General features: G+C 48.2%; 1 protein-coding gene across 3 annotated transcripts; it reads left to right on the top strand.

Annotated features, from left to right (window-relative positions):
• Positions 1-99: 99 nt before the first annotated feature.
• Tada3 (transcriptional adaptor 3) lies at positions 100-10,826 on the top strand. Of its 3 annotated transcripts, none has more exons than XM_040737526.1 (10): positions 100-292; positions 575-632; positions 1,723-1,955; positions 2,915-3,165; positions 3,293-3,398; positions 5,752-5,893; positions 5,983-6,086; positions 7,254-7,363; positions 8,043-8,228; positions 10,397-10,826. In XM_040737526.1, the coding sequence occupies exons 3-10, from the start codon at positions 1,749-1,751 to the stop codon at positions 10,587-10,589; spliced, it is 1,299 nt and encodes a 432-aa protein (XP_040593460.1). In that variant the 5' UTR covers positions 100-292; positions 575-632; positions 1,723-1,748; the 3' UTR covers positions 10,590-10,826. The 3 variants fall into 3 exon arrangements, with proteins under 3 accessions (XP_040593460.1, XP_040593462.1, XP_040593461.1); XM_040737527.1 differs by lacking the exon at positions 100-292 and adding an exon at positions 317-475; XM_040737528.1 differs by lacking the exon at positions 575-632 and having other exon boundaries at positions 101-292.
• Positions 10,827-12,787: the final 1,961 nt, after the last annotated feature.

The following is a 12,787-nucleotide window of genomic DNA, read 5'->3' as shown; positions in this document are numbered from 1 at the left end:
TACATCTCTTCCCAGCGCCTTTGGTTCTTGTCGCCTTTGTTGTAACTTCCCCCCACGTAACAATAGTACAGCCCGACCTCAGGTTGGGCACCAAATTAGGACAGGCAGAGCCGGAGAAGCCCGACGTTTCTTCCGGTGGTGGTCCCCTATCCTCTCCGTCCGGGCTCCTCCTACCAGGAGCCCTGGGGCTCGACCGGGAAGTGGGTCCCTGGAGATCTCGGCTCTGAGCCCCGCCCTAGCCCCGGGCTGCTTCCTAGGGGACACCTCAGGCCTAGCATTCCACCTGTCGGAGGTTCGTAGGTGGCCTTAGACCCCCACCCCCGCAGGCCACTGTGGGCTGGCTGTGTCCCCGCCCTCGCGTCAACTGCAGGGGGCCGGGCCCGCCCATAGCCAGTTCCGGGGCGGTAGCTCTGAGAGCACTAAACTCCCCGCCCCCTCCTGCGGCCCGGGGCCTGTAGGAAGCCGCAGAGAGGAGGTAGGAGAGGCGGGGGCTGTGTTAGGGGCTCCGTGGAGGCGGGATCTTGGGGCGACACACAGGTGGAGCCAGCCATTAAGAGTCCCACTTCTGTGCCAGGCACTGAACTGGCCACTTGAGGAGCATCACCTCTTATTCCTCAGAACATTCCAGGGAGGTAGGTACTCTTGATGTCCCCATTTTACAGATTTACACGTTTTAATGGGGAAACGGACCGAGGCATCATCTCTTGTCCTGGAAAAAAAAAAAAAAAAAAGAAACTAAGATTCAGGTTAGATAACATGTTTAAAGGGGCACATAGTGGGCTGGAACTTAGTTCTGTTTGCTTGACCAGCTCGCGTTCCAAACTAGCTAGGGACACAGGTTCAAAAGTGGAATGAGGGAGACAAGGAGAGTCTGGGTGAACACTGTAAGATAGAATGCTTGAAAGAGCCCAACAGAGGACATAGGAACACAGGACACACTGGCATCTATCTCTCTTGTAGTGCAAGTGAGACTACTTGGGTCCGAATTAATCATGCAGGTTTGTAAACCTAGCTACTTGGGAGGCTAAAGTAGGTGGGTCATAAGTTCAAGGCCTGTCTGGACAACTGAGTGAGAGCCTGTTTCAGAAGTTCATGAGAGAGGGCTGAATGTAACTCAGTTTGGAGACTCTGCCTACATGCACTGAATAAGCCAGGTGTGGTTACATGCCTGGAATCCATCACTTGGGAGGTGAAAACAAATCTTTGGTACTTAGCTAGCTTGAGACCAGGCTGGGTTGTTCAAAAAAAAAAAAAGCAAATAAATAAAAAGAACTGGAAGTCAGGTGTGGTGGTATGTGTCTTTATCTCGGCACTCTGGGAGGTAGAGACAGGTATAATGAGTACCAGATCAGCCAAGACCACATAGTGAGACTGTCTAAAAACAAGCAAACAAACAAAAAGCAAAAAAACATCATGTGTGAGACTCAGGGTTTAGTCTTAAATGCTACCAAAACAAAAAGACAATGAATTGCACTTAGGAGTTGAGGCCTGCCCTTTCAGAGTCGCTTTCCTTTTTTGTGAAAGAAAAGAAAGGAAAGCATGACTAAAGCCCATCCCCAAGGCTGTGTGTATAATTCAGTGAAGTAAGCCCTCCTTTGCACAATCAGGGCTCTACAAACAGGAGCTTTGCCCCCATCCTATCTACAAGGGTATTGAAAACTGGTTTCTTTGTTGGGCCTCTCTCCCATGCTACTTTGTCTCTCTACCCAATGACCTCTCTAGTTTTACAGGATCCCATCTCCTGGGCCATGAGTGAGCTGAAGGACTGCCCATTGCAATTCCATGATTTCAAGTCTGTGGACCACCTGAAGGTCTGTCCCCGGTACACGGCAGTGCTGGCCCGCTCCGAGGACGATGGCATTGGTATTGAGGAGCTGGACACTCTGCAGCTGGAGCTTGAGACCTTGCTGTCCTCGGCAAGCCGGCGACTGCGTGTACTGGAAGCTGAAACCCAGGTGATTCTCCAACAGAGGGGACATCACTAGGGACAGATTGTGTCAAGTTATGCGATGGGCCATTAGGTTAGTGACCTAACATTGAGGCTATCTGTTTGTTGAGGATATGAATGGGAAGAGAGACCCAAATGGGAATTGTGACAGCAGAGTTAGGTTCCAAGGCCAGGGATGCCATCCTACTGGACCTCAGAAGATGAACTCTGTCCCCTTGTAGTCCCTGGAATTCCCTGGGAGCTTTCTGAGACATGCTATGACACAGTCAGTTGTTTGTGTAGACAGGGCTCCCAGGAGGGTTGATGATTCAAATGAAGGTTAGCTGGGAGTCTTGTTGACCATTTCCAAAAAACCCACTACCAGCAGCATATTTCCCTAGGACTGCTATGCTCTGGGGCATAACCTTTTTAAATTTTGTTTTTTGTTTTTGGTTTTTTTTTTTGGTGTTTTGAGACAAGGTTTCTCTGTGGCTTTGGAGGCTGTCCTGGAACTCACTCTGTAGACCAGGCTGGCCTCGAACTCACAGAGATCCGCCTGCCTCTGCCTCCCGAGTGCTGGGATTAAAGGCGTGCACCACCAACGCCTTTTATTTTGTTTTTCAAGACAGGGTTTCTCTGTGTAGCTTTGGAGCCTGTCCTGGAACGTCTTTGTAGACCAGACTGGCCTTGAACTCATAGTGATCTGCCTGCCTCGGCCTTCTGAGTGCTGGGATTAAAGGTGTGCACCACCACTGCCCAGCTTATTTTTTAACCTTTCTACCAAACAGTCTGTGACTAGCTTGGGTGACAGAGGGGAATGAAAATGTAGACCTCTGGTTAAACTCATGTGAGAAAGTCACAGAGAAAGAACTGGGCTTTGAAAGATAAGTAGTTTACTTAATAGCCTCAAATTGGAGATCTCAAGTTATCCAACTAGAAAAGAGGAGCTTGTCTCTTCTCTCCTTAGTGACTGCCTTTGTGTTTCAGATCCTTACTGACTGGCAGGATAAGAAAGGTGACAGACGATTCCTGAAGCTGGGTCGAGACCATGAGCTTGGTGCTCCCCCCAAACATGGGAAGCCCAAGAAACAGAAACTGGAAGGGAAGGCAGGGCATGGACCAGGCCCTGGCCCAGGACGACCCAAATCCAAAAATGTTCAGCCAAAGATCCAGGAATATGAATTCACTGATGACCCAATCGACGTGCCTCGGATCCCCAAGAACGATGCTCCCAACAGGTTCTGAGCCTGAGCACATAGAACAGAGCTAGAGGGGACCTAGGGTCTGGTGGTGTGGTCTTAAGGGCCCAGGGCTAAGGCTAAAGGAGCCCAGAGGTGTCCACTCAGGGTCTGCTTCTCCCTGCAGGTTCTGGGCCTCTGTGGAACCCTACTGTGCGGATATCACCAGTGAGGAGGTACGAACACTGGAGGAGCTCCTGAAGCCTCCTGAAGATGAAGCCGAACATTATAAGGTAGAAATCTTGGCTTACAGTCAGAGAACAGGAGGGCTCTGAGGTGCCTCAGAATCCTAGGCAGCAGAGCCCACACCATCTACTTCTTCCCAGCCTCCTGCCTGCTGCCATTGCTCCTGCAGACACTGAGGCCCAGCTTTCCCTTGCTACTCCCCCCTCAGCCAAGTGGTGCATCTGTCTGTCAGTGAAGTTCATCCTGTCCACTTGCCTTTATCCTAAGAGCCTCTGAACACGCTCCCTGCTTTTAGACTCCAGCAACCAGTTTCTTTCTTTACTTAATATATAAAAGTTAAGTTCCTGTTTCATTTCTAACACACTTGCTATGGTGCCCTAGGCTGACCTTAAACCCTTGGACTCAACATCTCCCTCTCTCAGGTCCCCAGGTGTCTGGGACCAAAAACATAACATCACTACACCTGGATTAAAGGTTTTTGGTTTTTTTGAAACTGGATTTCATATATCCCAGACTAGCCTTGAACTTTGTGTAACTAATGATGACCCTGATCTTCCTTCCTCTGACTCCCTGATGCTGGGATTACAGCTTTGTACCACCATGCCCAGTTTTACTGTCCTGAGACAGAACCCAGGGCTTTGTGTATTCCAGGCAAGCTCTCTACCAACAGAGATACATCCCCAGCAAGTTAGTTTTATTTATCATGAAAATAAAGCATGTTCCTTGGCCAGGCGGTGGTGGTACACACCTTTAATCCCAGCACTTGGGAGGCAGAGGCAGGCGGATCTCTGTGAGTTCAAGACCAGCCTGGTCTACAAGAGTTAGTTCCAGGACAGCCTCTAAAGTCACAGAGAAACCCTGTCTCAAAAAACCAAAAAAAATTTTTAAATAAATAAATAAAACGTTCCATAAAAGAAACTGAACAGATGTGTGAGGAGGGGCTTTACCACAGGGCGACTGCCACCTCAGGTGTGCCGAGTCTAGACTAGACCTGCCCTACTCCTGTCAGCCACAGGATGGAGGCCGAGCGTCTCAGGGCTTGGTGACACCCCAGCTCCCTTGGCCACACCCCTCTTTCCCAGTTGCATCAGACACATCTCCCACTGGTCTCACCAGGGTCCGTGCCCAAGCTCTTCTCAGCTTGACAGACTGCGTCTTCCAGGCCTGAGTCATGCTACTGCCACCAAAGATGCCTTTCCAGACTCCCCAGCAAAAAAGGAAGCTGGGCCCAGGGGCTTACACCTGTTGCACTTGGGAGGCTGAGGCAAGTTTGAGGCTAGCCTTGGACTTAGAAGTGTGAGGTCCTTTCTCCAAGAAGAGTAAGAGAAATGGTCTCACTTGGTGACTCCATTGGTCTCTTGGCTGCTTTAATTACACTTACCTGAATTTAAAAAACAAATAAAACATTTATCTGAGGCCAGTTAACCATAGAGGTCAGTGGTAGAGCAAGTGTTTAGCATGGACAAGGCCCCAGATTCAATCATGATCTAAAGAACTACAGCAACCTTAATCTCACTGAGTTTCTTGTCTCAAAGAAAGAAAGGATGAAAGGAAGGGAAAAGGCAATCCACTCAGCAGTCGTAAGTTTAAGCATCACACACACACACACACACACACATACACACACACAAAACCCTTCTCCTTGCTGCCTTGGGCCCTAGTTCTTTTTAGAAGAATTACCTGTGACAAAGAGGATCCATAGACACAACATTTTTTACTTTATATCTGTTTTTGTTTTCGAGACAGGGTTTCTCTATATTGTTTTGTATACTTTATATCTTTTTGTTGTTTTTTCTATGTAACAGTTCTGGATGTCCTGGAACTCACTCTGTAGACCAAGCTGGTCTTTGGACTCAGACCTGCCTGCCTCTGCCTCCTGAGTGCTGAGATGAAGGGTGTTCACCACTTTGCTGGGCTTATACTTTATTATCTTAATATTGCATATCAGCTTCTAGGTGCATTTTGATTTTTTGGGGTTTTTTTTTTTTTTTTTTGGTATTTATGAGACAGGGTTTCTCTGTATTGTTTTGGAGGCTGTCGGTCCAGCCTGGCCTTGAACTGCATTTTGATTATTGTTTTGTTTGAGACAAGATAGGGTCTCAGCCTGGGCTCAGACTCATGACCATCCTACTTCAGCCTCCTGAGTGCTGGGGCAACAGGTATGCCGCCATGCCAGCTGCTTGCACTCTGTACATACCTTTTTCTCCTGTTAGAGTTTTATCTTCTTTGTCTTTTGTGGCATCACCCTTGGGCCTGGGGCTTGGGCAACAAATACGTGAAGAAAGAAACAGAATGAATGGAGAGCTTACTGACAGTGTCCCATATCAGGAGAGTTTCCCACACTCTCAGCTCAGGTGGCCAGGGTTTACCTCTTAGAACTGAATGGCCTCTTTGCTGCAGATTCCCCCTCTGGGAAAGCACTACTCCCAGCGCTGGGCCCAGGAGGACCTGCTAGAGGAACAGAAGGATGGGGCTCGGGCAGCAGCTGTGGCTGACAAGAAGAAAGGCCTCATGGGACCACTGACTGAACTGGACACCAAAGGTAAATCTCTAGCTCCCTGTCCACCTCAGGCCGGGATCTGAGCTCCCAGAGCTTCAGGCCTCCTGCTGTCTTCTCCCTGTCCACTGTAGATGTAGACGCTCTGCTGAAGAAGTCTGAGGCCCAGCACGAGCAGCCAGAAGATGGGTGTCCCTTTGGTGCCCTGACACAGCGCTTGCTGCAGGCCCTGGTGGAGGTGAGCCCTCAGACTGGGAACTACAAGCTAGGTGTGGTAGCATATGCTTGTGATCCCTGCAATACTTGGGGACAAAGGCAGGCTCTTGAGCTCAAGTATTACATCTAACTGTCTCAGAAAACCAACACACACACATGCACCACTGCCGGGCGTTGGTGGTGCACACCTTTAATCCCAGCACTCAGGAGGAAGAGGCAGGCGGATCTCTGTGAGTTCCAAGCCAGGCTGGACCAACAGCCTCCAAAACAATACAGAGAAACCCTGTCTCGTAAAACCAAAAAAAAGAAAAAAAGAAAAGAAAAGAAAACCCCTGTCTCAAAAAAACAAAAAAGAAAAAGAAAAGGGAACTTTTCTTAAGACCACCAGCTAATGAGTAAAGGTAGGATTTAAGTCCGCACTTGAAGTTTCCCTCTTTACGCCCCTGTCTGGCCTTGGAAACGCCCTTTTATGTCCTTGAGTCTCAGTTTCCTCTTTTGGCTCTAACAATAGTTTTTCTCTCAGGGAATGGTCTGGGACACGCCTTCCAGGTAGACTGAGGTAATAGGAAGGGGAGTCTGGCCTAGTCCAGCAGACTCCAGTTTATTGTGGCTTTTCATCCTGACCTCGGTTGGTCACTTTGGGTGTGGTTACCACACCAGGCCCTTAGAAATTGAGAAAGGAGGAGTGTGTGAAGCATTCTGGGTATGACTGGGACTCATACCTTTTTAGATCACTTTCCAATGGAGAATTTGTCCCATGAGTCCATCTGACTGCAGGGGAGCCTGGGAAATGTAGTGTAGCTCAGCTGCTGTGGAGGAAAGAGCAGTGTTGGATATTTCCCTGTCACTATTAATCTTGTGTCCCCTTCTTTTGCTATCCATGTTCCCCTCCCCTCAAAAAAAGAATTTCTAGAATGATCAAAGCTTTGGAGGAAGCTTTTTGTTTTTGTTTTTTGAGACAGGGTTTCTCTATAGTTTTGGAGCCTGTCCTGGAACTTGTTCTGTAGACCAGGAATTCAGAGATCTGCCAACCTCTGCCTCCCTAGTGCTGGGTTGGAGGAAGCTTTTTAACATAAGTGGGATGAAAAAGATGGCAGACTATTTCTATCTAGCCTGTAAAGACTATGTCAGAGAGAAGAAAAATGGGGATTCTATTGCATCCTCTTTCTAACCTATCTCTGGTCTTCAGGAAAATATTATTTCCCCTATGGAGGACTCGCCTATTCCTGATATGTCTGGGAAAGAATCAGGGGCTGATGGAGCAAGCACCTCTCCCCGAAATCAGAACAAACCCTTCAGGTGAGTGACATCCCATCTGTACTCTGGGGGTGACTGTCAGCTTCTCTCTGTCTTCTATAAGCTGAGGTCATTTGACCACACACAGATGTCTCACATGGAAGTGCTGGCCTCGTTTCTGGACAGGCTTAGTACAGGCTTGATCACCATACCTTTGCCTTTCCTGGAGATAACCCAAGTGACCAGCTGAAGGGAATGGCTAGCTGAGTGCCAAAACTACATAAGAAATAACTCAGAACTGCTTGTTCATCATTACAGAAATACACTTGACATGAAAGAATTAAAACAAGAGTACAAAATGGGGGCAAAGGAGTGATCCTATTTGTACATAAACTATATTTAAGAGTTACATATAGCCGGGCTTTGTCACACGCCTTTAATCCCAGCAGAAGCAGGCAGATCTCTGTGAGTTTGAGGCCAGCCTGGTCTACAGAGTGAGTTCCAGGATAGCCTCCAAAACAATACAGAGAAATCCTGTCTCAAAAAACAAAAAAAACAAAAAAAAATTATATATAGTTAAAAAAAATCTTGGAAATATATATCATAAAAGATTGCAACTCACATATAACAAGGCCTGAAACATATGTGACTATAGTGGGTTCACAAGGTGAAGAGGTACCAGGATCCTCTGAGGGGGCCTCCCAGCTGGCCCTCAGAGCTCAGGTGCTGGCCTTGCCTACAGTGTGCCCCACACCAAGTCCCTGGAGAGCCGCATCAAGGAGGAGCTGATTGCACAGGGCCTCCTGGAGTCGGAAGACCGGCCTGCAGAGGACTCAGAGGATGAGGTCCTCGCTGAGCTGCGCAAACGGCAGGCTGAGCTGAAGGCACTCAGTGCACACAACCGCACCAAGAAGCATGACCTGCTGAGGTGAGTGAGCACTGTGCCAGGGACTAGCCCTGCTCCCCCAATTGTACCTCAGATTGATGCTAAGGCCAGGGGCAGGGCTCTAGCACCCACAACTTACATATGGATGGGTCTGATTCTGTTTTTAGATTTTTTTCATTTTAATCATATGTGTGTGGGTTTGCGAATATGAGTGAAGGTGTCTGTGGTGTCAGCTGCCCTGCAGCTGAAGTTGCTGGTGTTTGCTAGAGATGCCCAGTGTAGATGCTGGGAACTGAAACCCAGTCCTCTGCAAGAGTAGTATACACTTAACCACTGAGTCATCTCTTCAGCCCTGGCTCCACTGATAAGTATAGTTTGGTAATATTTACAGTGTTATGTTGACTTTTTTTAATGTAAGATAGGGTTTCTCTGTGTAGCCTTGACTGTTCTGGAACTCTGTAGATTAAGCTGGCCTCGACTCATTGAGATTCACCTGCCTTTGCTGCCCAAGTGCTGGGATGTACCACTACCACTACCACCTGGCTGTGTTTTCTTTTGGTTTATGGTATTATTTAATCAAAATACCACAGAGGCACTGGGAAGATACTCAGTGGGAAAATGCTTGCCACCAAGCAAGCCTGACTTCTTGCATTCAGTCTTCAGCACCCATATGAAAGCTGGCCTCAGCAGAATACATCTGTAACCCCAGTGCTCGGATGGGCAGAGAGGCAAGCTTAGCCGAATAGGCCTGTCTAAGATCCCACTAAGTGATCCTGTCTCAAAAAAGAAGGCCGAGGGCCAGCAAGATGGCTCAGTGGGTAAAGGCACTTCCACCAAGCCTGGCCACTTGATTTCAATCCCTAAACCCACAGATGATAGAGAAAGAAAACCAACTCCTGCAAGTTGTCCTCTGGCCTCCACATGCACACCATGGCATATAGCCCTCTAGTGATTACATAAATACCTAAGTTACAGTAAGAAGAAATAAGGTGAAACATGGTAAAGAGAGATCCAGCATCAACCTCTGGCCTCCACATGCATGCACACACACATGTGCAACATGAACATGTACACATATAACATACAAAAACATCATAGAGCCAGGCATTGGCACGCCTTTAATCCCAGCAGAAGGAGGCAGAGGTAGGCAGATCTCTGTGAGTTCGAAGCAAGCCTGGTCTACAGAGCGAGTTTCAGGACAGCCTCCAAAACAATACAGAGAAACCCTGTCTCAAAAAAACCAAAAAAAAAAAAAAATCATAGAGGAAATAATGAATACCAGTATGCTTTCTACGCAGACATGCGAGTTGCTAATGTTCTCTTGGCTGTCTGTGGTTTTGATTGGCTGGTCACCCCACACTTACTAGTGTCTTAGAGAATCAGTCATAGTGCGGTTCATTTTATATTAACTCCCATCCAACCTTCCTTGCACTGATGACAAGGGTATAGATGACATGTGAAGGGTGTTGGTAGGAGCTACCCTTCTGTTAGCACTCAAGCAAGACTTCTTGTTCCTCCAGAGCTCTCACAGTGTCTGACCTGGTGCTGGGCCAGGAAGAAGGCAGAAGACTCCTGTTCTCTTAGGTGTTTGGAGGAGACGCATCATTCAGAGGGGAGGGGTAGTTGCTGCTGAGCTTTACACAGATCTGAGGATAAAAAAACCCAACGGTGCTTAGTGCCCACTGTGTGCCAGGGTCTTGTGCACCTTCTTTCATCTAAAGACAACCAAGCCAGGCGGTGGTGGCACACACCTTTAATCCCAGTACTTGGGATGCACAGGTAGGCCGGATCTCTGAATCTGAGGCCAGCCTGGTTTACAGTGAGTTCCAGGATAGCCAGCACTGCTACACAGAGAAACCCTGTAGGACCAAACAAGGAAAACAGCAATGGTGTAGTTCCAGAGGTATGGTGTGCTGTGGAAATGGTTTGGTGCTGGGACTCAGTCCTGGGCTCTGCTGTGCTCCAGCTGCAGGAATGTGGGCAAGGCACTTCCGGCCCAAGCAGCAAGGACTAGATTTCCTAGACACCTTGAGCTCCACCATCAGTGGGACTGAGTCAGATCCACACAGGGTTGAAGCTCAGTGCGGCAGTGCACATCTGTAATTCTAACAAGCAAAGGGGAATGAGAGCTGGGATTGTGAGGAGGCTCAGGCTAGAAGAGGGGGCGAACAAACTGGAGATCGGATAACCGTGATACTTGGCCCCCGTAGGTTGGCAAAGGAGGAGGTGAGCCGGCAGGAGCTGAGGCAGCGGGTCCGCATGGCAGACAATGAGGTCATGGATGCCTTTCGCAAGATCATGGCTGCCCGGCAGAAGAAGCGCACCCCTACAAAGAAGGAAAAGGACCAGGCCTGGAAGACCCTGAAAGAGCGGGAGAGCATCCTGAAGCTCCTGGACGGGTAGCGTCACCTGCTGCTGGCCCCCTCCCTGGCCCATCAGAAGCCTACTTCCTTTGAAACCTTGGCTGGGGGCTGCCCATCAAATGACAACAGTCTCAGGCCACTCAGCTGAGCTTTGGACAGCCAGCAGGCAAGGCCATCCTACAATCTCCTCGACACCTTTCCCTTAAGGACTTCTTCCTTGTGGTTTTGTAAAGTACAAACTTATGAATAAAGTGACTGCTGTGTTTTTTTTAAAAAATTACAGAAACACCTATAATTTTTGAATATCTATTTGTGGTGTTGGGAAGGCTTGGATAGATGAAAAGCATTCAGGAAGGCATGCTTGGTGACACTTGTGGGAACTTCCATCGGTTTAGCCGATGACATTTGGGGGAAGTTGCCATGGGCTTGTGGCCACTCACCCATGACATTTATTTTTGAGCACTTTTTTGTGATGGTGCTGGGACTCACAGGGCAGGACTGCCTTCAGAGCTACAACACAGGCCCACCAAGGACCTGTTGCTTCGGGCGTTTCCAGTGCCAGCTATCACTGAGGTGTCTAATCTCAGTGTAGGTGTCAGGCAGAAGCAGCCAAATGGTTCATTTGTGTCTATTACTGAAGAGAACCTAAAGCCTGCTGGCCATGGCCTCCCCCAAAAGTAGCAAGCCTTCCCAGATGTCCCTATGCCTTATCTAAGCCCAAACGGAGCTCTCATACCCATTTCTGACACATTCTCTAGGGTTAAGGTAACTACTGAGGTTGTTCTCAACCTATGGGTTTTGATCCCTTTGGGGGTCGAACAACCCCTTCACAGAGGTCACCAAAGACCATTGGAAAACACTGATATCTACATTATGATTGATAATAGTAGCAAAATTAAATTATGAAGTAGCAATGAGAAAAGTTTTGATTGGGGGTCATAACAACATGAACTGTATTTTTGTTTTGTTTTTTTTGGTTTTTCGAGACAGGGTTTCTCTGTAGCTTTGGAGGCTGTCCTGGAACTCACTTTGTAGACCAGGCTGGCCTCGAACTCACAGAGATCCGCCTGCCTCTGCCTCCCGAGTGCTGGGATTAAAGGCGTGCGCCACCAACGCCCGGCTTACAACATGAACTGTATTAAGGGGCCACAGCATTAGGAAGGTTGAGAAACTTCTGCTTGAAGGGTGGCAGTGTTAGGAAAGATGAGAACCACTGCCCTACTGCTTTAGATTTTTCTTTTGTTTGGAGACAGATTTCTTGGCTGCCTCTAAACTTGTAGCAATCCTCTTGCTTCTGCCTCATCTGCTGGGATCACAGGCCTGAATCATGGTGATGCCTGGCCTACTCAGAGCTCCAACCATGCAGCCCCACAAAGTCCCACCCACAGTGAGGCTGAACCCATCAGGCTCTGGGCAGGTAACAAGGCAAGCACAGGGTGGGCCACCAACATTGCACCATAGCCTGGGCTGGGAGCCTACCTGAGAAGTGCAGTTTGCTCTCCTTGTGCATTCTCCCTGAGCTAGGTGTAGAGCTAGGGGAAGGAGAGGAGACAGTTTCCTGAGGAAACAACCTATGAACTGAGCCACAAAGAGAGATGAACTGTTTGTAGTGGCAAGAACCTGTAATCCCAGCACTTAGAAGGCTGAGGTAGGAGGGCTGCAGGTTCAAGGCTTGCCTGGGCTTAGTAAGGCCCTGTCTTTAAAAAACAAAAGTAGCAAAAAAATAATAATAATTAAAAAAAAACATGCAGCCAGGCGTTGGTGGCACACACAGCACTCGGGAGGCAGAGGCAGGCAGATCTCTGTGAGTTCAAGGCAAGCCTGGTCTACAGAGCAAGTGCCAGGATAGGCTCCAAAGCCACACAGAGAAACCCTGCCTCAAAAAACAAAACAAAAAAAACAAAGGTAGCTTTGAGACCAACCTGGTCTACAAGAGCTAGTTCTAGGACAGCCTCCAAAGCTACAAAGAAACCTTGTCTCGAGAAACAAACAAACAAACAAAAACAAAGGTGGCGCACGCCTTTAATCCCAGCACTTGGGAGGTAGAGGCAGGCAGATCTCTGTGAGTTCGAGACCAGCCTGGTCTACAAAGTGAGTTTCAAGATTGCCATAACTGTTACACAGAGAAACCCTGTCTCGAAAAACAAAAAACCAAAACAAAAGACTAGTTCAAAAAAAAAAAACAAAAAAAAAAAAAACAAAGAACACCATGTGACTCAACCTGGGTCACTCAGGCCT

Source organism: Mesocricetus auratus, unplaced genomic scaffold (genome assembly GCF_017639785.1).
Source record: "Mesocricetus auratus isolate SY011 unplaced genomic scaffold, BCM_Maur_2.0 Super-Scaffold_100676, whole genome shotgun sequence".
Taxonomy (NCBI): domain Eukaryota; kingdom Metazoa; phylum Chordata; class Mammalia; order Rodentia; family Cricetidae; genus Mesocricetus; species Mesocricetus auratus.
Note: the sequence above shows the minus strand (reverse complement) of the source record. Positions and strands in the feature narration are given on the sequence as shown.